The following is a 26,924-nucleotide window of genomic DNA, read 5'->3' on the forward strand; positions in this document are numbered from 1 at the left end:
TAGTAGGGAATCAAGTGACGATCTTGTGAAGAAAATAAGAGCCCCATCCGTCAGACTAGTGTGTTCAGAAGTGACAGTCATCAGCTGGTCCAACTCTGCCAAATTCTAATAGTTTCCCAGCATTGCTTTCATTGCAAGCTTCTCTCCTGCAAGATATGCAATTGTAGTTAACAGTCTGGTCCACTGCCTGTAATTTGCTTTGAATCCATCTATCTATGATACATAGACTTTTAAAAAATATTTTATTTTGGGGGCACCTGTGTGGCTCAGTTGGTTAAGCATCTGACTTCAGCTTAGGTCATGATCTCACAGTTTGTGGGTTTGGGCCCCTCATTGGGCTCTGCTGAGAGCTCAGAGCCTGGAATCTGCTTTGAATTCTGTGTCTCCCCCTCTCTCTGCTCCTCCCCCACTCATGCTCTGTCTCCCTCTCTCTCCTTCAAAAATAAATAAAAACATTTAAAAATGTGTGTGTGTATATATATATATATATATATATATATATATATATTTAACTTTTTAAAAGAGAAATGTTATTTTTAAGTAATCTCTACACCCAACATGGGACCCAAACCCACAACCCCAGAGTCCAGGGTCACATGTTGCACCGACTGAGGCAGCCAGGCACCCCTCTGTGAGACATAGACTTTTGACACAGACTCTAAAGTAAAGGATGGGGACAAATGGAATAGTTCAATATATTTGTCTTATGACATAATTCCTACCTTCCCAGGGACTAGAGTGATGAGTACTTAGAAAGTGAGGACCTCTGAGTGATAGCAGGGTCCAGAGAGAGAGGCTTTTAATCTGTTCAGAGGTGCCAGAAGGCTTTACAGATAAACTGACCTTTGAACTGGGTCCTAAGGGATGTGTAGGAGTTTCCCAGGTCTGTGAGGGTTGGAAGGGTATTCCAAGCAGAAGGAGGAAAGGGGAACTTCACAAAGGTGGGCATGATTGGAACTAAGGGTAGGAGTTGAGGGGGCGTCAAAGTGGCTCAGAAAACAGGCAGAGGGAAATTCCAAATGGCCCTTCTTTGCCAGGTTAAGGGTATCAGTGTGCCGTCTGATGCAAAAAAACAAAAAAACACAAAACCAAAAAACCCAGATTCAAACCAGCTTAAAACAAGATTTAGTATTTCACGTGACAGGAAGTTCAGGGGTAAGGCAGGCTCTAGGGTTGGTTAATTAAACGTTCAGGACCCAGGGTCTTTCCATCTCTACTATATTGGCCTCAGCCAACAGCCTCTGGTTGATTGCCTCTGCTTGCAATTAATTGGCTGGCTTAAGTGGTTGGGCCTCTCCGCACTTCCTCCTTCATGTCTTGTCAGCAATAGTGGCTTTCTGTGACTCTCTCTCTAAAAGTAAGGGAACTTCTCCAAGCACCCTTCATGGCTCTACTTCCCCATTCTTGAACTTCTGGGGAAGTAGGAGAGACATCCTCATAGATCAGTCAGACCCAGAGCTGGGGGCAGGGCCAGCTCTTCCCTGAGGTACATGGTGGGGTTGGGGAACAGTGGGCACCTGAACAAAGTGGGGGTTCAGTTAGTGAAGACATGAATTAATTAAGTCTTTGGGAGGTGGAAGGTGAGGAGCCATTGAAATGTTTTGAGCAGGGAAGGGACACGATCAGGTTTGTGGGTTATTGGAAAGATCGTTTTGGCAGCTTTGCTGCAGAGATTTGAGCAGAACCAGAACTGGTGGGAGAGGATTAGAAAATGAGGCATGAGGAGAGCTGTTGTCATGATGAAGCCATGCATCCTTATCACAGCCTCATCCATTACTGCCCCTCACGTGCCTTCTTGTCTGGCCTCCAGCCACATATGCCCTCCCGAGGGCCCTAGGCATGTCTCCTTCCTGCCTTCGTGCTAACTACTGTTCTCTGTGCCTGGAAGGCGAGTCCAACCCGCTCTTCTCTGGCTTTGCCTGGTCACCTTTTTCTTAGCCTTCAGATCCCAGCCCGGCTATCACCTCAGGGAGACCTTTGACTTCCTCCCAGAAGGTCTTCCTGTTGTCATTAATCATCAGCACCCTATTCTTTTCCAAAGCACACAATTGGAATCGATTGTGTAACTAATTGTGTATGGAAGCAATTCTGCACTTATTTGTTAGTGTCAGACTGGAGAGTCCACGAGAACAGGGGCCTCTTCTGTCTTCACCATTGTACCCCTAGTGCTGAGAATGGCACTGGTTCACTGGTGGGTGCTTAGTAGATACTGTTGAGTAAAAGGCCAGATCTGCCTCTGATTAAGTTGGATGGTAAGGGTGAGCAGTCAAGTGCACAGGCGCTGGCGTTGCCAAAGTCACTATGTTTAGTTAGATACTGACTTGCAGTGTGCAGGAACTTCACATCATTTGTGGCTACTGTTTTCATCAGTGAATCACAGGAAATGAATTTTTTTTTTTCTTTTAATTTAGAAGTCAGTACAAGTTTGTCTTGGCATTCATGCTTATTATGATGCCCTGGGGATCTCCAGCTTACCCTGCATAGCTGGGCCAAATGTTAGGGCCATGGCCTTTCCCTCTGGGCTGGAGTCCCCTCAGCTCTGCCCACTACCACCCCTCCCCCAATCCTGATTGCAGTAGGACAGCCCAGCCAAGGAAGGGAGGCCTTCTTTACCTGGAGAACCCCTCTAAACTGAATCCATTTAATCCTGTCTTTATTCATTCACTTGACGAATACCTATCGTGTGCCAGGCCCTGTTAGACCTGGAAATGTGGAGAGGAATAATAAGGGCTCATTAATTACAGATGCTCAGTCCACAGGTATTTCTCATGCCCAATTATTTATATACTTATATGTGTATGTGTGTATTTACATTTATTTGTTAAGTTTGAAAAGAACAGAGAACGAAAGAGAAGGTCCCCACGTCAAAGAGATGAGAGTCTCATGTGAGACTAACAATTACAATAATGTAAGTGTGGAGGTGATGGTGTAGAGGCCATCAAAGTGGTATAGGGATATGGATATCCTGGGGTAGGCGGAGGAAGCCAGTGGGGAACGCTTTCTTTAGAAGGAGTTGGGTTTTTGCCTTTTAATTTTGATTTCAGATAAATAGTGAATATTTTTTTTAATGTTTATTTATTTTTGAGAGAGAGCGCAAACAGGGGAGGAGCAGAGAGAGAGGGAGACACAGAATCTGAAGCAGGCTCCAGGCTCTGAGCTGTCAGCACAGAGCCTGACGCGGCGCTCGAACTCACAACTGCAAGATCATGACCTGAGCCAAAGTCGGATGCTCAACTGACTGAGCCACCCAGGTGCCCCATGAATAATTTTTTTTTAGTATAAGTAAGTCCCATGCAATGTTTAGGACATAGTCGTGCTAAAAAATTGTTTGTCTGAAATTCAGATTTAGCTGGGCTTCCTCTATTTTTATTGGCTAAATCTGGCAGCCCAATGCTGAGGTAGTTTGACAGGATGTTGAGATTGTTCCAGGCTGAGGGAACAGGACAAGCAAAAGAAAGGACTCAAGGTACAATTAGCCCCATCTGGTGCTGAGAGCTAGCTAGGGAGAGCCAGAGGATTCCGGCTCCACCAATAATTATTTTGCATCTATAAAGTGCCAGAAGTTCAGTGATCTATGAACCCAACCACTACTCTGAACTCCCAATACACTTCCTTACTGCCCACTTACCCTTTTACCTTTCAGTTGTGGTCCCTAGACCAGTGATCGGCATCAGCATCGCCTGGGGACTAGTTAGAAAGATTCTTGGGCCTCACCCCAGACCCGCTGAATTAGAAACTGTGTGGGTCAGGCCCTGCGTTATGTGTTTTAATAAGCCCTTCAGGTGATGCAAATACCAGCTGGAAAACTACTGATCTACATGTCAAAATATTAAATGAGTGGAGTTGCTTAAAATCAGGAACCGGGTGTAAGAAATATTTAGGAAGTGATGGATGGTTCCTGGCAGACGAACTCCTGCCCCTCTACAGGGCCCAGTCTCTAGTCATCGCCAGACATTTGTTGCAGTGAGGAAGCCCAGCTGTAGTGTTTCCAGGTGTTTAGAATTTTTAAGAGATGGGCATGTGTTAAAGATTTTATTTGACTCCAGGGGCACCTGGGTGGCTCAGTCGGTTGAGCGTCCGACTTCGGCTCAGGCCATGATCTCAATGGTTTGTGAGTTCGAGCCCCATGTCGGGCTCTGTGCAGACAGCTCGGAGCCTGGAGCCTGCTTTGGATTCTGTGTCTCCCTCTCTCTCTGCCCCTCCCCAGCTTGCACTCTGTCTCTCCCTCTCTCAAAAATAAATACACATAAAAAAAAAAGATCTTATTTGACTCTTTAATGAAGACACTGATGAGATGTTACAGCCAGTTCAAAGGAGAATCCAAAGTACAGACACATTTATAGCTCAGGAATATCAAAATGAACGTGCAGATGGAGACAAACTGGTTTTTCCACGTGGAGAGGGTTGTATCTTCCTGGGACAGAATTCATTTGCATGCCTATAGACAGTAACTTTTCATTGCTTTTATTTAACCTACAGCTTTCAGAGATGTAACATAATTCCCAAAGAACCAGAAAAAGATAACAGAAGGATGTGCTATAGACAATGCAGTTTTCATTGAAATACAAAATGTCTCCTATATGAATAATGTTCTAGTTGGAAGGTGTCTCCTAAAATTCTTGTTGAAGCTCTAACTCCCAATGTGATGGTATTTGGACCGGGTTGGCTTTGGGAGTTAATTGGGTTTAGATGTGGTCACAAGGGTGGGGTGCTCATGAAGGGATTAGTGTCTTTATAAGAGAACGAGACCACAGGCATGCTTTCTCCCTCTTCCCTCTCTTCCCACCTCCCTCCGCTGCCTCCTCTCCCCCCCACTTTGTGAGCACACAGCATGAAGACAGCCCTCTGCAGACCAGGAAGTGAGGCCTTACCAGGGACCCAATCTGCAGCACCTTTGGACTTCCCAGCCTCCAGACCTGTGAGAAATGTCTGTTGTTTAGGCCACCCTGTCTGGGATATTGTGTTATAGCAACTTGTTTACTAAGACAGGTAAAAGGTTTAGCATAGGGGCACCTGGGTGGCTCACTTGGTTAAGCATCCGACTTTGGCTCAGGTCATGATCTCACAGTTCATGGGTTTGAGCCCCGCATCGAGCTCTGTGCTGACGGCTCAGAGCCTGGAGCCTGCTTCAGATTCTGTGTCTCCCCCTTTCTCGGCCCTTCCCCTGCTCACGCTCTGTTTCTCTCTATCTCAAAAATAAATAAACGTTAAAGAAAAAAAAAAAGGTAGCGTAGAAGCAGGCATACAGTAAATGTGTCATTTCTTTGTCCTGCAGAGCCCTTTTGTGACAGTTTCCATAGAGAAGGGTGCTATGGGCAGCAATCTGCCAGCAGGAGATGTGTGTGGCTAGGCTTATTTTGAAACGGCACAACGGTTGTACTTCACTTAGATTGTGTATTTATTTGGGGTAGGGATATCACTGGGCCGAAAGGGTGCCAAGAGCAAGCACCTAGCTCTGGAGGTCCCAAACAGACCAGGTCTGGCCATTCACTGCTGACAAAATCCAAAAGCAGAGAGCCAAGGGGGGTAGGGGGAGAGTGAAACAAGAAAGGGATTTATTTCTGTGAGAACAACACGGAGAAGAGAGCCGTGTAACATCTCAAAGACTGTCTCCAAAGTGCCAAAAGCACTTCCAGGTTTATGTAAGGAAAATGTGGGACAAAGGTCAGTGGATACGTGCAAGTGGGCACTGAAGATCAGGTCACGATTGTCTTAGGGTCAGGCAGGACGGGTCTTGCTGGCTCAGGGTGGTCCTTCTTGCTTGAGGGGGTAGTTTTGTTTCCCATCACAGGATGCTTTCCTCATTGAGGCTTTTTGCCTGTTAAGAGCTTGATCAATGAGAAAGTTTGAGGTCAAAATTAGAAAGGTTGATGTACTCTTTCAGAGAGGGGACAAAGCCCCACAGCTACCTCTTACTGCTTCTAGGGTTCATTTGGCCATTCAACAAATATTTATTGGCACCTGGGGTTATAGAAGCATAGAGTTTTTGCTTTTATTAGTGGGACGAAACAGACAATGGAGTATCGACAATTTGTGCTTGGAAGGAAAATTATGCATTGCCTTTCTTCGTGGCACAGACATCTCACAAGGCGGTTACTCATAGATGAATGATAGTGATGCAAGTTATTCAGCGGGCTGGACAGACAACCCTCACTGCTGATGGAAAAGCTGGTTTTGTGTCCCTTTGTCCATGTGTTCCAACATTCCGTTATTCTGTATAAATTTACCTTTTTAAGCTTTTTTGGTTAACATTTTATTTTTAAGTAATCTCTACACCCAGTGTAGGGCTTGAACTTATCAACCACAAAACCGACTCTCATCCTTAGCAACTGAGCCAGCAGACGCCCCAACCTTTTTTCTCTTTTGAATGGATTATAGCATCTGCTTGCTGCCCTTCTAATTAGTTAAAATATTTAATACGTGCTCATTTCTTTTTTTTTTTTAAATTTTTTTTTTCAATGTTTATTTATTTTGGGGACAGAGAGAGACAGAGCATGAACGGGGGAGGGGCAGAGAGAGAGGGAGACACAGAATCGGAAACAGGCTCCAGGCTCTGAGCCATCAGCCCAGAGCCCGACGCGGACCGCGAGATCGTGACCTGGCTGAAGTCGGACGCTCAACCGACTGCGCCACCCAGGCGCCCCAATACGTGCTCATTTCAATATGTGTGAGAATCATGACTTTTTCGGGAAAAATTATCCTTTAGCAAAATAAGCAAACCTGTAGTATATCTATGGTGTAATGTATGATGGAGAAAATAAGGGAGTATAGAGGAGAGCGGGCGTGTCATTTCAGAGAAGGTGCTGTGGCGCAAGACCCCGCTGGTTAAAAATACCCCCAAACTATACCGAGTTTATCTGAAATCAAATTTAAGTGAGCGTCCTGCATTTCATCCGACAAGCCTACTCCAAAAGGAGGAGAGCGCGCAGGCCTCGCGAAGTTGGCTTGATGGGCTTTGATCCCATTGCTGGTCGATCAGACCGGGCGAACGCAGCCCAGACGGAGGGGAAGCATCTTGGTAAGATACCTCCCCGGGCCCCTAAGACCGCAGGGAGGCGGGGGCCGGAACGGTGGGCGGGGCCTCACACGGCCCCGCCCATCACGTGCCAAACCCGCGCCTGCCGCGTCGGCAGCCCCGGAGCGCGCCGGACGGCGGCGGTGGCAGCCAGAGGGGAAGGGGCGGCAGTGGCTTGAACAGCGGGGTTTGGGCCATGGCGGCGGCGGCGACGGTGCCTGCGGGGGCCGAGGCCGCGGCGGGGGCGGAGTCGGCCGAGGGGCCCCCGGGGCCGGCAGCAGCGCTGGAGCTGTGGCTCAGTGAGTAGCGGGGCCGCCCCTCGGCACGGGCCCAGAGCCACACGTGAGGCCTGGCTTCCCGCCTCCCCAGGCCTTTCTTCGGACGCGGCGGCGGGCAGGTGGCCGCGGGGAGGGGGCTGGGCTGGGCCGGGGTGCGGGGATCGGCCCGGGTGCGGCGCGGCGGGCCCGAGTCTACGTGCTCTGCTCCCTGCCACTGCCCACCATCACTGTCGTCGTAGCTCATAAACCTTAAAAACGTAATGGCTAGCGTTTGTTGAGCTTTTCTTTTGTGTCAAGTACTCTGCTAGAAGCAGTCCAGCCTTTGTTAAACCTCATTACGACCCCAAGAGGCAGCTTCTATTATTAACCACGTTTTGGAGATGGGGACGTTTACACTGAAGGGGACTGGTCTTATTCGTGCAAGCCAGGCAGCCTCTTGCGGTCTCTTTGGAGCTAGCACAGATCGCTGGCTGGCTGCGGTCGTCAGTGTCAAAACAAGCCCTTTATTTATACCTTTTGCGCGTGTTTACTCTGGCCGGACTTATGTGTATGGTTAGCTTCACGACAGCCCTCGGGGGTTGGGGTTGTTATGTCCTTGTGTTACGGATGAGGCATTGAAATTAAAAGAGGACAGAGACCGTGCAGCTTGTATTGGGCTCTGCTAGGTGCTGGAAATCCTCTGAGATGCATAACACAGGGCCCTTGATCACAAAGACATTGTTTAATGGGTCCAAGCCCACAGTAAGGGCACCTTGTCATAACTAATGGACATTGGGGGTGGGGGCCCACAGTGGTGGTAGGAGTTGATCTGTTTACCTGGGGATTGTCACAGCAGACCTAGCATTTAAGTGGACAGTGTAGGCAAGAACATCTCTCAAGCACAAGAAACTGCATGTGCAAAAGCTGGGGACAAGAGAGTGTGGAGCATTCTCGGAACCAGTAGTTGGTAGTGCTAGAGTGCAAAGCCTGAAGAACAAAGCCTGGAAAAGAGGCTGCAGGGCTAATTGGGGCTTGTATGCTGCAGAAAGGAGTTTATATCTTATTCTGGGGTGGGGTTGGGGTGGAGTTTTCAGCTGGAGAATCTGATCCGGTACACCTATTAACAGCATTACCTGCAGTCATGTGGAGCCAAACTGGTTAAGGAGGAGAGTAAATACAAAAGGTCTTTCGGTAGTGTTGGGGGGGCTGAAGAAGGACAAAGGCATTGGGACTGACAGTAGAAATCATTAGTAGGCACAGTCCGCAGCCTTGATGCATTTAAATGGAGGCAGGAGACCAGAAGAAGTCTGGGGTGGATCTCTGGGTTCGGACTCGGGGTAACTGGTTGGTTAGAAATGACTCACCTGTGAGGAGGACTTGTTTAAGAAGGAAGGGATGGTTGAGTTGTGGAGTTTGAGGTGCAAGTGGCACAGCCAAAAAGAGACCTTCTCCAGGCAGGTGGTCAGCTGCAGAGAGGGTAAGAGCTGGAGGTCAGTGTGGGAATCTTCAGTTCATTGACAGAGAGCTTGTCCAGAGCAGAGGTTTGCAGATGGAGCATGGAGAACCTCACCATTTAGGAAGCAGGTGGGGAAAGCAGCCTGACACGGGCGGAGCGGACACAGGCAGGGGGAGAGCTGGGAGGGCGGGGAGCCACAGATCTCAAAGGAGGGGTGCAAGTTGGTAGGTAGCTTTGCTGCAGAAAGATGGAGGTGGGTCAGGCAGGAGAAGGGGGAACTTTGAATTTGGCAACTAAAAGGTTACTGATGAGGCATCTTTGAGTTAAATGGTGGGGACAAGCGGCTAATTAGGTGGTGGAGAACATGCCTAGACTGGAGTTGCCAAAAAGAGAGTCAGGTGGGCTGGGTGCAAGGATGGCTGTCAGCTGACCCGGTACAGGAGCTAACAGGATACAAGACTGCCAGAGGAGGGGGTTCTTTAGCCCCAGACGTTTTAGGCTACTGTCCCAAAGGTGCTGGATCTTCTAGTTCAGGTAGAGCTAGAAACTACATTTTTATGTAAAATCTCTTGAGTTTTGAAGAGTTGGCAACGACTCTGAAACATAAAGTTTGGTGTAGGGAGAGAGAGTAGCCCCTGGTCACTAGCCTTTTTTTTTTCTTTTTCTTTCTTTTTTTTTTTTTTTTTTTTGATGGCCTTTGTGAAAGGAAGGAGGGAGTGTAGCTAGAGGGAATTCAGGTGTAAAGGAGATCTTACAAGGAGAGGGGCACTTGTAAGCCCCTCTTTAGCCTGTTGTTCCTTTGAGGAACTATCCTTAAATTCCAAGTCCAGTGCTGTAGCTCCTGGCAAGGGGCTTGATGATGCTGTGGGAGGTCAGAGCCCGAGCAGAAAGGGGTGACTTGGCTTCACAAAGAAGGGCACCTTGTGTTTTTCTGAATGTTTGGGGAAGGAGATAAAGATGATTACACATGCAAATAAGTTTCAGTATCTCTGCCCCCATTCCCTGCTGAGTGTTGGGGGCTGCATTGGAACCAGGGGATCCAGGAACGAAGTGGGGAAGTTTGGGAAGGGAAACAAAAGGGAGCCCACCTGTATGGTTGAGAACACGGTTTCTCAACCTTGACATTGATGGCATATTGGGCTCCATAACAGTGTTGTGGGGCCTGTCCTGTGCATTATAAGATGCTTGGTAGAATCTCTGGCCTCAATCCATTAGATGCCAGTAGCACACACCAAAATGTCCAGATAAAACCAAAAATGTCTCCAGATATTGCCAAATGTACCCTCGGGGAGAGGGGCAGGATCACGTTCCTCCTTCACACTTGAGATCCTCTGAGTTTGGACCTCCAAGTGTTGATTTGACATCAGAAATGTTTCTTCTAGTCTTCGTGGTTGTGTGATTCTCCACCTCTAGTAGGATCAGAGGAGGCAAACTACGGTTGAAACTAGATTTGCTGGGGATGCCTTGGTGGCTCCGTCGGTTGAGGCTGAGCATCCAGTTTCAGCTGGGGTCATGCTTTCAGGGTTTATGAGTTCGAGCCCTGCATTGGGCTCTCTGCTGTCAGTGCAGAGCCCACTTTGGATCCTCTCTCCCTATCTCTTTGTCTCTCCCCTGCTTGTGCACGTGTTCGTTCTCTCTCTCTCTCTCTAAACATTAAAAAAAATAAAAACCTTTAAACTAGATTTGCCGGGATGGGGGGAGTGGGGCACAGTGGACTTGGTGCTAAGGAAGGACAAGGAGGTACGAAGGGGGTGATGGTGTGGCAAGGACAGTATAGCTGCGTTCCCTGAGTCTGGGCTGGATGGAGGAACAAGTCACTTTAGCTGCAGTCTGATGACTGCCAAGTTCAGGTCACTAACAGATCTGGCCTCAGCAGGCAGGGCAGCTGTGTCTCAAAGACGGGGATAGTAGTAACCTGTCCTTGTTAGAGTTGTTAATACATGTGAAACACTTAGAATAGTGCCTGGCATGTAGTGTTAAATATTATTATTATTAGTGTTTTCAGTTGTGAATGGGAGAAAACTCAGTCATATTGGCTTAGCAGAAAAAAAAAAAAGAAAAACTTTGGACCTAGAACTGGGGAGTAGTAGTTCTCCAAAGGAACATCAGGAAGCTGTTACTCTAAGCTTATACTTTAAAAATACAAATAGCAGGGGTTCCTGGGTGGCTCCGTGGGTTAAGGATCTGACTGTTCATTTTGGCTCAGGTCATGATCTCGAGGTTTGTGAGGTTGAGCCCCCACATCGTGCTCTGTGCTGATAGTGTGGAGCCTGTTCGAGACTCTCTCTCTGCCCCCCCTCACTCATGCTATCTCTGTCAAAATAAGTAAACATTAAAAAAAAAAAATACAAATAGCGGGGCACCTGGGTGCCTCAGTTGGTTAAGCATCTTCGGCTCAGGTTATGATCTCACAGCTCATGAGTTCGAGCCACATCGGGCTCTGTGCTGACACCTCACAGCCCAGAGTCTGCTTTGGATGGATTCTGTGTCTCTCTCTCTCTCTCTGCCTCTCCCCAGCTCATGCTCTGTCTCTCAAAAACAAACAAACATTTAAAAAAATTAAAATACAAATAGCAGCTCTGTGCATTCCGTAACCCTCTACCCTCAAATTTAATTGATTTTGGTTGCTGTTCCACATGACTGCATAGATATGTCTCATTTTGTTACCGAAAACCTCTGTGTCCCTTTATATGGGTATACTGTAATTGATTTAACTCACTGCCCTCTTAGTGGGCCTTTTAGCTTTTTGGCCAGTCCCATGCTCTTCCAACCAGAACTGGGGCCCCTCGGTCTCTAGGATGGTAGCTGCAGATGTGCTGCCAGGGGCTATTTGCCATCTTCTGTGCTTAAAGTGGGGTGCTCGGTAAATCCCTTTCTTCCTTCCACCTGGACCTACCCCTAGGTGATGTATCCTGTCTTCCTTCCAGCCCCCCTTTTGTGCCTCTTTTGGAGTGTGGGGTGGTCAAATTGCAATCTATTTATATGCTCCCAGCTTCTGGCGGGCTGAGCTCCTTCTTTATCTTGGAGCATGGCATAGGACATTCCTGTGGTGGGTCTCGGTACCCAAGACACATCCAGTGTGCTTAGTTGAATGACCGCTGGACTACTGTAGGGGTCAGTGGGTGCTTCCTGAAGGATTGAATTCTAAATGCTCCTTGAGGTGACTGCTTGCTTCCCCACAGCCCCAGGGTTCCCCTTTCTAGCACAGGCTGCTCAGAGTGCCACAGTCATGACTCTGGTGGTTGGTTGGCAGCTGGTGTGAGATGATTTGCCTTCTGATTTGGTCACTCTTAGATGAGCTATTTCACTCATGGCTGGAGGGCTCAGCTGTTTTCTTAATACCTCTCATCCTGCAGCAGGCTTGAAATGGATAGAAACATTGCTTTTATTAAGCAGATAGATGGTGGTAGTGTTGTTTGTCCTGCCCAAGTGCCAGCTAAATAAATCCACTAGGATGGCCCCCGGGGAGGGCTGTGGCAGTCACGAAAAACAGAGAAGGGGTTCTTTGAGTTCTTCCTTGGCCATGCCCTGCTTGCCCCCAGCCACTCCTTGGGGCAGATGGGTATCCTACAAACCTGGGTCAGTGCCATGGCCTGATCAGACCCAGCTGATGGTCCCCTGGGGGTCGTTTTCTCTGGAGCTGCTCGAGGCCTCTGAGATAGCTTGACAGGCCAGCATTATGTTTTGGGAAATCCAGTTGTTTCAGAACTGGAATACCCATCTCCTGGAGTCAGAAATATGTCCAGCCAACTGGTCAAACTGTGTATAGCAAAGGGTGAATCATTCATTCATTCAATAGATCTTTGTGCCGATTACTATTCTAGGTGCTAGAGCATGTGAAGGTGAATGAGACTGATCTTCTTCTTGCTTTAGGGAGCTGATGACTTAGTGGTGAGAAAATTGAAGAAACTAGTTCCCAAAGAGGCCTTGTCTCTGTCAAGGAACTGAGTTTACCTTGAGAAACGTTTGGGCCCCAGCTTGGGCCAGACCTGAGACTGAAGTTCCGTTCCTGTTGTTTTCCAGTTTTTGTGGCCGGGTAGGCTTCTTTACCTGTAAAATGGTGAGATGATGGTGGTGTTCTCCCTTCTGAAGATTAGAAGGAAGGGAGGCTTGGAAAACACTCAGCCTGGTGTATGACATGTAGTAACTTCTTAAAAAAAAAAAAAAAAGAAAAAGCATCTAATACTATTATTGCTATTATTTGGGGGCTGGGATAAACTTTGAGGGAATCCTCATGATACAAATAAAAAAGAAACTCTTACGCTGTATAGATCTAGCTGCTTTGCCTTGGCTAAGGGTTTGGAACATGACTTAATTTCATAGAAGTATTTTCTTCCTTTGGAAAAGCTGGTGCCTGTCTAACTCTTTTCACTTGGTGGTGGGGGTGGGGAGATGCCGGAGGAGGAAAGCTGGATTCTGTAGGTCTCTGCCTCTGGGTCCAGTTGCATGTTGAAGTCTGAATGCCTGGAGGCGTCAACCTTGACCTTGTAGTGAACTAAAACTTCAAGAAGCTTAAATAGGGCAGAATTATTTTAGATGAGTCACACCTCCTTAATCAGAATCTCCGGAGTCACTGCTTTAAATAATTTATTTCATGAGTAATTATTTTGTGCCTTTGAGTAAGACATTGTACTAAGCACTGCAGGGAATATATGGCTTTTGCCTTCTAGAGTATTTTTTTTTTTTAATGTTTGTTTATTTTTTATTTATTATTAAAAAAAATTTTTTTTTTAACGTTTATTCAATTTTGAGACAGAGAGAGACAGAGCATGAACGGGGGAATGTCAGAGAGAGAGGGAGACACACAATCTGAAACAGGCTCCAGGCTCTGAGCTGTCAGCACAGAGCCTGACGCGGGGCTCGAACTCACCGACTGCGAGATCATGACCTGAGCCGAAGTCGGATGCCCAACTGACTGAGCCACCCAGGCGCCCCTTGTTTGTTTATTTTGAGAGAGAGAGAGCTCAAGTGGGAGAGAGGCAGAGGGAGAGAGAGAGAATCCCAAGCAGGTTCTGTGCTGTGAGCGTGGAGCCCAACGCGGGGCTTGATACCATGACCATGAGATCGTGACCTGAGCCAAAATCGAGACTCAGACACTCAACCGACTGAGCTATCCAGGCGTGTAGGAGAGGATTTTCAAGATATAGCATAGGGAAAGAGCTTTGAAGAGGAACAGGTGAGGGAATGTGGGCATTGCCAGCCAGAATGGTGTTAGCGTTTTGAGTCTTACTGTTGAGGTGGACAGACACATGACTTCCACATGACAGAAGTGTGACTGTCGTCAGGAAAGGTTATACTCTGCTTGACCCTGGGATCTTTAGTAATTGGAAGGGAGGAGAATCTCGGGGGCTAGAGCAGTGGGAGGAGGTTTTGGGAGAAGGCGGAAAGTCAGATGGGCCTTGAAGACTGGGGTAGGATTTTGAGGAGAGGAGTAGAGGGTCAGGCAAAAGGAATAATGTCAGAAACAGGACCCTAGAATCAGCCTATTGTAGAGCTTGAAAGATCTTCTCTGTCAGGATCAGGAAGGTCTTTCTCTGGAGAGGTGGGTAGGCCCCAGAGAACTGGACAGGAAGGAGTTGGGGTGGCAGTTAGGAAAGCCTAGGACAGAGGCCTCCCAGCAGCTCCTTTGTGAGAGAGCAGAGCCTGGTTTAGTCTGGGGCGGGACACGCGTGATGGACACACTTTCTGGGCTACTAGACAGGAATTCTAGGCAGCAGCAGCAGGAGAAGAAGCTGCTGTCATCCAGCACCAGGAAGGTCAAAGATCGCCCCTCCCCTCAGTGGAGCATGGTCTTGAATTAGGCCTTCTGATAATGCTCCTTCTGGAGGTGTCTCTGTCTGTGCCCCCATGCCTTCGACACTTAATGTCCTCAGATGTCATCCAAATACTAATGTCCAGTGCAGGGGACCCTAGCATGATTGGATCTGGGGTCCCTGGGAATGTGTAAGTTTATGGAAAGGAACAGCATTTTACACATTTTTTTTTTTTTAAAGTTTATTTATTTTGGGGACAGAGAGAGACAGAGCATGAACGGGGGAGGGACAGAGAGAGAGGGAGACACAGAATCGGAAACAGGCTCCAGGCTCTGAGCCATCAGCCCAGAGCCTGACACGGGGCTCGAACTCACGGACCGCGAGATCGTGACCTGGCTGAAGTCGGACGCTTAACCGACTGCGCCACCCAGGCGCCCCAGGAACAGCATTTTAAAGAGTGAACGTGAGGAGGTCCTTTTATTAGACCACACAAGCCGCTGTTATGTGGAGAAGCTTCTTACATAGGACGCTCAAAAAGCACTTCAGTAAGCTGAGGGTTAGTTTGAAGGGTATTGTTTTTGAGGAGACGGTGGGATGACCAGGTGGAGCCACCTAGAGCCTTGTGGTATGTTCTAAAGTTAGTTCACACAGTTCAGAAACTTACAACTAACCTCCCAGATTCTGGCCCCTGCTCACCCTCGTTGCAGGGCCAAATTGGGGAAGTCCTGACGGGAGGCATGAAGGAGGCACACACAGGCCAACCCCTGCCCCGGAAGTAGAGTCTCTTATAGGACAAGAGCTTTTGTGTTCATTCAGTCAGCAGATCTTCACTGCAGCCTCATCATGTGCCAGACACTGTGCCTGATGGTGGCCAACTGCACAGCCAGGGTCCTGTCCCTTCAGCTGTCTGCCTGCGAGTTGCGATCCCCTGCAGGAGTGATATCACAGTCCTTGGCTGCCACTTTATTTGCAGGGGGGTGGGGTGTATGTTTATTTTTATTCTTTATTTTTATTTCCTTGACAGATAAAGCCACAGACCCAAGCATGTCGGAACAGGATTGGTCAGCTATCCAGAATTTCTGTGACCAGGTGAACACTGATCCCAATGGGTAAGGTGACTTTCACACACATATACACACACCTTAGATAAGGGGGATACCTCAGACTAAGTGCATGTTTTTGTCTCATGGGTCTGTTTTACTTAAGAGAAAGAAGGTAAGGCTCTCTTTCCTTTTTTTTTCCCCTCCGTGATCTGAGAACACTTTTTCCCAAAAGTCATGTTTTTTTGTTTGTTTGTTTTTAAACAGAATAGTCCACTTGTAATTGGCAATTATTTGGAAAGAATTTTAGTGTTAGAAGACACTACTGTTGAGGAGACCTCTAAATGTTACGGATAGGATGTAGCAAGGTTTTGTAGCAATGCAATAGAGATCAGTGTGTTCTCCATAATTTAAATGTCATCTTTCTTAAGAATAAGCAGGAAAAGGGTAAGATTTTGTTGATTTCTGTTCCCAAAGCATCTGGATAGGAACTGAAGAATCAAGTCAGTCATCAGTTGTTTAATCTACGTGAATATTCAGCTGAATATTCTTGCTGAATATTCAGCATTTGGAAATGAGTGAGAAGTTTGATCACACTTTCTGCTCTAGTGTTTATTGAGCGTTTGTCATCTGACAGACAGGGTCTATACTGCTCGTGACCTGGTTACACGCAGATCTGGCCCTGGGTGTTCAGCTTGCACTTTTAGAGATGTTAGGGGTGGGTTGGCTATGGGCAGGATGATGTGCTGCTGTGGACGGGAGGAGGACAGCAGGTGCTGTCACTGCAAGAAGGGTGGGTAGGGGGTTGGTCTCCTCAGAGGCACGTGGGTGTGCTGGGTGTGAGTCAGTCTACCTCTGCTCTGGGACCTGTGCTTCTGGAAGAGAGGTGACTCGACTGAGCATACTCAGCCATACTGGTTGGTTTCTTCCTGTCTGCCCATAGCCCAGGTCTCTCTGTTTTCCTTTATTTTATTTTACTAAAAACTTTTTTTCAATGTTCACTTTTGAGAGAGACAGAGTGTGAGCAGAGGAGGGGCAGAGAGAAAGGGAGACTCAGAATCCAAAGTGGGCTCCAGGCTCTGAGCGGTCAGCACAGAACCTGACATGGGGCTCGAACTCATGAACCGTGAGATCGTGATCTGAGCTGAAGTTGGACGCTTAACTGACTGAGCCACCCAGGCACCTCTCTCTGTTTTCCTTTAGCCCAACCCATGCACCCTGGCTACTGGCCCACAAGATCCAGTCTCCACAAGAGAAAGAAGCTCTTTATGCGTTAACGGTGAGTTTGGCTTGCCCCTTAGCGTAAGCTTGCCTGTCGTGACACTAGAGAGTGCTGGACCCCGGTCGCATTTCAGTGTGGTGGAGAGCATCTAAGAGGGAGTTCTGGGCTCGGGTTGCCCCATCTGAGGTCTGTTTCTAGAGAGCAGCATTGAGCCCGCTGTGTGGGGAGAAGAGAAGGTTTTATTTCCTTTTGTCTTCCGGAGACCAGGGCTGACAAGTTCAAGTGCCACATGTACCAGGGCCTGACAGGTCACATAAATGAGTGAGCCGCGGGGTGAGGACAGAAACACAGGCAAGGGCCGCCATAGCACAGGGCCAGCTGACTGCTGCCAGGTGTGAGTCTGGGCCCAGAGTTGCTAGAACTTTGTTTTCCAAGAGAAATTAGAAATTCAGATTTTTAGATGAATTCTCTGAATTCATCGATATTTGCGACTAATTTGAAATGTGAAACAGTAGTGTGGACCAAAGAAAATATGTGCAGGCCCATCCTGCAATGCTGGTGTGAGATGAACTGTGAAGCCAGCAGGCAGCCTTTGGCTGAACAGCCCTTGTGCTTCACATACCAGATTCCTGCCTCTGAGGAGGAGATGATTCTCTAGCCAGTTTCATCTGCCCAAAGGGTCTCCTTAAAAGGTGAGGTGGCCTCTGGGTACATGTCACCGAGCTTCTGCCTGGGCACAGACCTGATGGTTACAGTGAGATCAAACAGGTAGCATTTTTTCCTTAGTCTGAAAATGTCACCCTTCCTCAAACTTCAGTGTCTTTGTAGTCTTTTTTTTTTTTTTAATTTTTTTTTTTAACATTTATTTATTTTTGAGACAGAGGGAGACAGAGCATGAACAGGGGAGGGTCAGAGAGAGAGGGAGACACAGAATCTGAAACAGGCTCCAGGCTCTGAGCAGTCAGCACAGAGCCCGACGCGGGGCTCGAACCCACGGACAGTGAGATCGTGACCTGAGCCAAAGTCGGACGCTTAACCGACTGAGCCACCCAGGCACCCCTTCAGTGTCTTTGTAGTCTTGAGGAAACATTCACCATGGTTCCAGTGAATGCTCGTCAGATTTGAGATGAGTCCTGAAGCCGGTGGTTTTCCCTTCTCATGGGGGTCCTGTGTCTGTGCAGGTGCTGGAGATGTGTGTGAACCACTGTGGGGAGAAGTTCCACAACGAGGTGGCTAAATTCCGCTTCCTCAATGAGCTGATCAAAGTGTTGTCCCCAAAGGTGAGCACCGTGGGCTTGGCCCTGTTCCCTGTACTGTACCTACCCCCATCCTTCCACCTCTTGTCCCCTAGAGGTACCTCTTGTCCAGAGGTAGCCCTGCTTACAGCGGAGCCTGCCAGCCTGTCTCCAGTTTGTGACAGAGCCGAGATGGGATGTCCTGCACATGACAGCTTTCCTCTTTGTTGGTTCGTAACCTTCAAGGGAGCTTCCCAGGTATAATCTGAAATCGGCCTCTGCACGCAGGGCAGGGAGAGCAGAGAGAGGCCACTCCAGGTTGGTAGGTGGCAGGGTTAATAAGCAGAGGTTTATATAGAGGTCTTAAGTGGATTCAGTCAGGTGTCCTGTGTAGGTGTTGTCCATACCACATCACTGTCTCACGACTGTCCGTATTCCGAGGACAGCGGAGGGGCTGAGAGATCTTTGATTGCCCAAGTCCAGCTTGCAGGTCAGCTGGTGGTCACCTCTTTTCCGATGGCCTTCCTCAAGCCTCTCCAAGGTCTAGGATGCTGGTCATGTTCATCAGCAGTGCTCTGTCTTTGTCCGCGTCTTCACGTTCTCCCTTTAAAGATGGCCTTGCGGTGGTGGCTTGGAGGGGTGAGGAACTCAAGCTTGAGGACAGGTTGTTTTCTTTCTTTCTTTCTTTCTAAAAATTATTTATTTATTTTAAGTTTGTTTATTTTGAGAAAGAGAACAAACATGAGTGGGGAGGAGCAGAGAGAGGGAGAGGGAGAATCCCAAGCAGGTTCCATGCCCAGTGCGGGGTTCGATCTCACAAACTGTGAGATCATGACCTGAGTTGAAATCAGGAGTCAGACTCTCAACAGTTGAGCCACCCAGGAGCCCCTTGAGGACAGGTTTTTTTTTTGTTTTGTTTTGTTTTATGGCAATGGCAAGAGATACCAGGTGTGGCTTTAAGTTTTATGTCCCTTCTTGCCTGTCCTTGGCACCTTTTCTCCTGGCCCCTGTCTTAGCAACACCATTGTCGGGTACCTAACATTGATGGAGCCCTCCTTCACTACTTCTCAGCAATTCTTTGATACCAACTGTGTGTCCTACAATTTAATTCATTTCAGTTCTGCCACTAACTACCCAGAGTTATTACATACCGTACCTGTGAAGGGCTCAGTCCTACCTAGACTGTGCTGCCAACTTCAGATAGCAGATGGGGTCTCAGGTGTCCCCAGGCTACTTCCTCTGCTCTCTGACCAACTGCAGATTCAGGGGTTCCCATGACGCCTTCTACCAGGTTTCATAATTCACTAAAAACACTCACAAGAGGTAGGAAAGCACTGTACTTGTTATTACCCTTTTGTTATACAGGATGTAGATGGAAGAGCTGCATAGACCAGGGTCTTGGAGGAAATGGGGAGCAGAGCTTCCCCACCACCCTCCTGGTACATAACGTGTTTTAACCAGGAAGCTCTCCAGACCTCGTTTTACCTGGAGTTATGTAGACATTTTGATTAAATCACTGGCCATGATTGAACTCTTATCTCCAGCCCCCTTCCCTCCTGGGGGTTGGGCTGGGGCTGAAATTTCCAACCCATCTCATCACACGGTGGGTTTTTCTAAAGTGGTCAGTCTCCCTTGAAACTAAGTGCTCACCATGAATGGTTAACATATACTGAGGTGTGGTTCAAGGGGGCTCATTATGAATAACAAAAGATATTCCTGTACCTCAAGAAATTCCAGGGGTTGTTGAAACTGTGCCAGCAACTAGGGACAAAGACCAAATATATTCTTTTAATATTCCATACTTGCCTCATTCAAAAAATGAGTGTCCCCGGTGGCTCTAATCTGGACCAGTATATGGTGGGTTTAATTTTAGCAGTTCTGGAGGGTGACTCCTTGAAACCCAGAAGGCACCCTGGGGCTGAGTGCCAGGGAGTTTAGCCTCTGTTGCTTCACCTCTCAACCAGCCATGGGCAGCTCGTTTCCCTGGACCTCAGCGGCTACCTCTTTAGTAGTAGCGTGTGCTGGCTGGTCTGCTCAGTCCTTTCCAGCTTTCTAATTCTTTCCTTTTTATTTTCAGTACCTAGGGTCCTGGACCACGGAAAAAGTTAAAGGAAGAGTCATTGAAATACTTTTTAGTTGGACAGTCTGGTTTCCAGAGGATATCAAGATCCGAGATGCTTACCAGATGCTGAAGAAACAAGGTTGGACTCCATCGTTTACATTGCATTTCCTCTTCACAGAAGTATTCTTGCTTTTTTTGGTGAAAACTGGACATTTTGTGTAGGACAGTAGAGACTGAGACAAATAGGTTGTTTTTTTGTTTTAAGATTTTATTTTTACGTAATCTCTGCACCCAACGTGCGGGCTCGAACTCACAACCCCAAGATCAAGAGTCGCGTGCTGTACTGAGTCACCCGGGCATCCCATAAATAATTTTTGATCCCTGGCAATGGACAGACCTTTCCTTCTCGTGGGCAGGAGTTGAGCTGAGTTTGAGACTATTGTTGCTATAGCTACTCTCACTCTACCAGATTTTAAGTTCCTACAGTGTTAGCTTGTGTTTAGTGTGGGAGCTGATTTGCTAGAGTTTGCCTCTGTATCTGCTCCATCCAAGCATTAGGTCTTCCTTTTTGCTCTGCACCTCAGAGAGGGTTTTATTCCAGATACTTTCCTAACAGTCAACTGCTATTACTTGTTACCCAGTGCCCGTTAGCCTGGTGGGGGCAGGCACCATCATTCTCCATTCTGTCTAAGCCTCTGTCTTCAGTGGACATTGTGTCCCTGGGTCCCGGCAGGACCTGTTCGTGATCCTGCCCCTCCCCCAGGGCCACGGGGTTTTCTTTACTGTTCCTCAGCTGTAGTAAGTTTTCAGCACTGCTCTAAGAACTCCAGGGCTTATTGTCCTTCCTCAGCAGTTGAAGGTTCTGGAAGGAGAGAGAAGAATTTAGGTGGGACATCAGGACTTTCCCATTGTCTTTCCAGGAGTGCGGGTGAGGGCCCTGGAGAAGAGCCTGTTCCTCTCATGTTACAGGCCTCAGAGGTTGTGTTCTCTTGCTGGCGTATGCCAGCCTGTAAACCATTTTGAAACCATTTAATCTGAATTACTCACATTGGTGTTGCCTTCCCATTTTTCCTCAGATTCTAGGGTGTTTGTTGCCTTGCAGTCTCCACTCTGGTGGATTCAAGAAAAGTGGTAGATTTGTAGCTTGTCCCGGGTCATGTTGGTCAGTGTTGGAGGAGCAGTTCATGCCTTTCTGTGTCCTGTGCAGAAGCTGGGAGTCTGTAGGGCTCTGTACAGGAGGGAACCTGGATTCAGGATGGACTGTCTTTTCCCGTCAAACGTACTCACTGTTTTTATTTATTTATTTATTTATTTATTTATTTATTTATTTAAAGTTTACTTTGTTTAAAAAAATTTTTAAAGTTTACTTTTGAGAGAGAGACAAAGAGAGCATGCACACACGAGAGAGCACGAGTTGGGGAGGGTCAGAGAGGGAGACACAAAATCTAAAGCAGGCTCCTAGCTGTCAGCACAGAGCCCGACATGGGGCTTGAACTCAGGAACCATGAGATCATGACCTGAGCCAAAGTTGGACGCTTAACTGACTGAGCCACCCAGGCGCCCAAAAGTTTATTTATTTTGAGATTGAGACAGAGACAGAGAGAGAGGAATGAACACAAGTGGGGGACGGGCAGAGAGAGAGAGAGAATCCCATCCAGGCTCTGCTGTCAGCACAGAACTGGATGTGGGGCTCGATCTCATGAATTGTGAATTCATGACATGAGCTAAAATCCAGAGTCGGATGCTTAACCAACTGAGCCACCCAGGTGCCCCTGTAGTCGCTATTTTTAGAAGTGTCATGGATCCTACAGTAATTTCTGGGCCCTGGGAGGTTTATGTACTTGCATACAATGATCAGTATTTTTTATAGCATGAGGCCCATGGCCTACTAGCCCTAGGGTCTGGCTCTGTTCTCAGTTAGTTGGCTCTGATGCCCCTGTCTTTGTGCTCCTTCCTTGGAGTCTCCTGAGGGAGGATGCAGAGCCTTGGTCATACCCTGGGTGTATTCCTTTAAGGTCATTGACAGTGTTTTCCCAGTGGGACATCAGGAACTGGGGGTTTCTAGACTTTATGTGAAGTCAGTGGGTACCCATACCCATATCGTAACTTTATGAATTGCGTGTTTTAGGGATTGTAAAGCAAGACCCTAAACTACCAGTGGATAAAATTTTGCCTCCACCTTCTCCCTGGCCCAAGAGCTCTATCTTTGATGCTGATGAAGAAAAGTCCAAGGTAAGGAGCCCCTCCCTGACCTTGGTGACTGACCTGAATCTGATCGGACCCCTTCCCGTAGAGACTCTCCTGAAATATCCCCTGGAATGTGCTCTGATCCCTGAACCAAAGTGTGGGGGGATGTGGGGAGGTGCATTAGTGAGTTCTCTCTGGAGTGGGCTCTTAGAATAAGGTGACATAAGGTCTGGATGTTTTCTTCATGGATGGGCCACATAGTAAAGCCACGTTCTTTGTGCCCTCCACCTTATCTGTGCAAGCATTCCCGAGGGAGACAAGGTACAAAAGGATGACCCAAGTGGGCAGTGTGGATGATCAGTCGTATCCAGCCTATGTGTGGTATTAGGGGAAGATGGTGGAAAGAATTGGTTACATGTTGGCTCAGCTCTTTTTCTTTAGTGCCAGTAAGCCTGGTGCCACCCTTTTTCCTTCTGCCACTGCCTCCCATAATTTGTTGCTCCTCAGACATCAGTAAGGAGTGGGACAAAGACCTAGGAATGGCGTCAGAGTGCCTCTGAATGGGGAGAGGGCCCTGGAGCACTGGTGGTGCTTTTGGTGATTACTGTTCTCAGTCACACACAAGGTCTGGGAAATGTAGTACCAGGAAAGCTTCAGGCCGTGCGTGCGTCCATAGTACGCTCTGCCTTCTCACTGCACCCCTCAGCTGTGCCCTTCCCTTGGACTTAGATGTTCAGTGGCCATGAGGTCAGAACAAGCAGGGCCAGGTTCTGGGCTGCCTTTCTCTTTGGCCTTTCTCCTACTGATGCCTTACAGTTGCAGAGGGGGGAAGACGAAGGATGGCACAGACTTTGGAGAAAGATAGAATCCTGTGTCACCTCGGGCAAGCTGCTTATACACTCTGGGCATCAGTATAGCCATCTTTAGTGCCATCAGGGACAACCGAGTGACTCCCACGTCCAAGGCGTTTTGCTGGGCATGGGGAGTGAAGTGAACAAGATCACCGAGGTCTGTCACATCACAGAGTACGTGGTCCAGGACAGCCTCAGTGCTAGTGATATTTTGGGCCAGATCGTTTTCTTACTGGGGGCTGTTCCTGTTCACCGTAGGAAGTTTATAGTATCCTGGCCTCTACTCACTGGATGCGTCTCCAGATTTTGCCAGATGTCTCCTGGGGGATATAATCCTCCACCCTCCTGCCCCATTGAAAACCTGTGGTCTGTGGGAATAGTCCTAATCCCTACATGGTGTCATTGTGAGCATTTGGTAAGATGATGCCTGTAAAGTAGGGAGGCGTTGTTCCTGTTCTCTTGTTGCTGCCTCTACTAGTCTGGGCCGTTTGCCACAGAGGGAAGTGGTTTCACCTGTTCTTTTTGTTCATTCTTCAGCTTCTGACGAGGCTTCTGAAGAGCAATCACCCTGAGGATCTTCAGGCTGCAAACAGGCTGATCAAGAATTTGGTCAAGGAGGTGGGCGTCTTTCCACTGGGTTCTGCAGAAACAGCATTTGACACACGTGTATGTGCGTGAGGGCATAGGTGCCCAATTGGACTGGAAAAAGGATGGGCTCTGGGCCCAAAACTGGGGCACAGCCACGGGCTCCCTGAAGGGCACGATGCTGACTGGAAGCAGAAACCATGCAGGGTACTTCCCAAGTACGTTTGTCCAGGGGCCCAAAGCATTTCGTAGACCCTGGTTTCTGTCCCAGTGACAGTCTATTTGGGAATCTGTTTTTCGGAGGGATTGAGGCTGGTGGTACAAAGCTGCAGATTGCCCTGTCCCTGGACTGCATTGCCTTTCACAGGAATTCTTGGCCCACTGAGTTTTCTTCGCCCACTGAGGGAACACTCCCGCCTACTCACTGTGTTAGTGACTTGCCTGAGCTCGCCAGCACAGTGCCTCTTTTCCCATCCCTCATTCAGGCTTTATCCAGGGTTTCTGCTCCTTCACTTCCATCCTCTCTCTCCCGAAAGGAACAAGAGAAATCAGAGAAGGTGTCCAAGAGAGTCAGTGCTGTGGAGGAGGTACGGAGTCATGTGAAGGTGCTGCAGGAAATGCTAAGCGTGTACCGCAGGCCGGGGCAGGCCCCACCAGACCAGGAGGCCTTGCAGGTAAAAAGTAAATTCAAGTATAACGGAGTGTAATTGACATACTAGAAATTTGGCATGTTTTGACACGTGAATGTCCATGAAGGCATCATCATAATCAGCATAGTACACATGTCCCTAAACCCCATCACCCCCCCCGCCCCCGCCCCGAATTTCCTCATGCCCCTTGGTGATCCCTCTCTTCCTTTCTTCCCTGTCTCCCTATCCTTAATTTATATTTTCTAGAGTTTTGTATGAATGGAATGATAAAATTTTTCTTTCTTTTTTTCTTTCTCTTTCTTTCCCTCCTGGCTTCTCCCTCTTGGCGTAATTGAGATCCATTCATGGTGTGTGTATTGATCGCTTGCTTTTTATTGCTGAGTGGTATTACATTGTATGCATGTATTACAATATGTCTCTCCATCTGTTGATGGCTATTTGGGTGTTTCCAGCTTTGGGTGATTATGAATTAAGCTGCTATAAACAGTTGTTTATAGTTGTGTACAGGATTCTGCATAAACATACATTTTCCTTTCTCCTGGGTACATGCCTAGGTATGGGATTGCTGGGTCGTATGCTAAGTGTATAGTTAACTTTGGAAAATAGTTGGCCAGTTTCTTGAAAAGTGGTTGTACCATTTTATGTTCCTAACAGCGTTGCTTAGAGTTCCAGTTCCATCACGTCCTACACATCTTGAGGGTTTTTTTTTTTTTATAACACCTTTATTGAGAATTTATATATCTTAAAAGCAGCCATCAACACTAACTAGAAGATTTTAATCAGCCCTAAAAGAAATCCAGTACCCATAGCAGTCACTCTCCACCCCCACGCCCAGCCTCCCCAGCTCCTGACATCCACTAATCTGCTCTGGGTCTGTAGATTTGCCTATTGGGACATTTTGTGTAAATTGAATCCTACAGAATGTGGTCTTCTGAGCCTGGCTGCTTTCACTTAATGTTTTGGAGGTTTATCCATCTTGTAGGATGTATCAAAACTTCATTCCTTTTTATGGCTGAATAACATTCCATTGTATGGCTAGCTCGCATTTTGTCCATTCATCAGTTGAGCATTTGGGTTTCCACTTGGGCTGTGACAAATGCTGTGAACATTCATATAGAAGTGTTTTTTGTAAAATGTAAACTTAATTTTCTTGAGCGTATATATATCTAGGACTGGAACTGCTGGATCATATGGTGGTTCCGTTTAACTTTCTGAGCAACGGCCAAACTGTTTGCTAAATCATTGGATCGTTTTATAATCCTACCAGCAACGTGTGAGAGTTCAAGTTTTCCACATGCTGCCAACACTTGTTATTGTCTGTCTTTTTCATAATAGTTATCCTGGTGGGTGTAAAGTGGCACCTCACTGTGGCTTGGAAATGTATTTCCCTGATAGTTTAAGTTGAGCTTCCTTTCCTGTGTCTGTTGGCCACCTGTGTATCATCTTGTCTATAGAAATGTCTGTTCATATCCTTTGCCCAGTTTTTTTTAACTTTTTTTTTTCTTTTTTGAGAGAGAGACAGAGTGTGAGCAGGGGAGGGGCAGAGAGAGAGAGAGGGAGACACAGAATCCAAAGCAGGTTCTAGGCTCCGAGGTGTTAGCACAGTGCCTGACGTGGGACTCGAACTCATGAACCGTGAGATCATGACCTGAGCCGAAGCCAGACTGTTAACTGACTGAGCCCCCCGGCGTCCCTGCCCAGTTTTTCATGGGGTTGTCTCCTTATTTTTGAGTTATAAGTGTTCTTTATATATCCTGGGTACCATTCCTTGGTCACACAGTTTTCTCCCATTAGGTGGGTTGTCTTTTCACTGTCTTGACAGTGTCTTTTGAAGCAAAAGTGTTTTTTGTTTGTTTGTTTTTTTAATTTATTTTTGAGACAGAGACAGAGCATGAACGGGGGAGGGTCAGAGAGAGAGGGAGACAGAATCTGAAACAGGCTCCAGGCTCTGAGCTGTCAGCACAGAGCCTGACATGGGGCTTGAACTCACGGACTGCGAGATCATGACGTGAGCCAAAGTCAGACGCTTAATCGACTGAGCCACCCAGGCGCCCCAAGAAGCAAAAGTTTTTAATTTTGAAGTTCAATTTATCTCTTTTCTTTTGTTGCTGATGCTTTTGGTGTTCTAGCTGAGCCACTGCAGCCTGGTGCAGACAGATGGCGGTGGCACTGAAATGCTGTCCCAACCTGCCACTCTTAGTCTGTCCTTGGAGCTCTGCTTTCTCCAGCCTTCTGCTAGCTACATTTGTCTTCTCTCTCTGCGTTCCAGCTTTTTATGCCTCTCTGCCCAGGAGCAGCAGCCTTCATGTGGTACCTTAGTTTCCCTGTCCTTCCATTTCACAGGGTTCGCAGAAACAACTAGTATCTTTCCTAATTCCAGATTCCTGAGAGAAACCTCTTTGTCCGACACGGCTCCTGTATCTGTCCCAGGTCAATCAACCTACCTACATCCAGGATTGGATGGAATTACAGAGAGGGTCGTGCTGGCCTTTTGTGGCCGGAGGGGACAGTTCTCAGAAGGATTAGTGGGCTTGGGCCAGGCAGACACTCCAAAGCCAGTCCCCTGTGGTGAGTTGGCTCCAAAGTCCCTCTGGAAAGTTGGCCTGCTGGG

The 26,924-nt window shown here is 47.7% G+C and overlaps 1 protein-coding gene across 1 annotated transcript in view; it reads left to right on the forward strand.

The window, feature by feature from the left end:
- Positions 1-7,118: 7,118 nt before the first annotated feature.
- Positions 7,119-26,924, forward strand: part of GGA2 (golgi associated, gamma adaptin ear containing, ARF binding protein 2) — a 34,495-nt gene continuing 14,689 nt past the window's right edge. The window contains exons 1-8 of the mRNA XM_045461246.1: positions 7,119-7,314; positions 15,506-15,590; positions 16,725-16,800; positions 17,925-18,023; positions 20,056-20,179; positions 22,169-22,272; positions 23,616-23,696; positions 24,200-24,337. Coding sequence (XP_045317202.1) covers positions 7,212-7,314; positions 15,506-15,590; positions 16,725-16,800; positions 17,925-18,023; positions 20,056-20,179; positions 22,169-22,272; positions 23,616-23,696; positions 24,200-24,337 — 810 coding nt within the window. The 5' untranslated portion in view covers positions 7,119-7,211. The remainder of the gene's footprint in view (positions 7,315-15,505; positions 15,591-16,724; positions 16,801-17,924; positions 18,024-20,055; positions 20,180-22,168; positions 22,273-23,615; positions 23,697-24,199; positions 24,338-26,924) is intronic.

Source organism: Leopardus geoffroyi, chromosome E3, assembly GCF_018350155.1.
Source record: "Leopardus geoffroyi isolate Oge1 chromosome E3, O.geoffroyi_Oge1_pat1.0, whole genome shotgun sequence".
NCBI classification, from domain to species: domain Eukaryota; kingdom Metazoa; phylum Chordata; class Mammalia; order Carnivora; family Felidae; genus Leopardus; species Leopardus geoffroyi.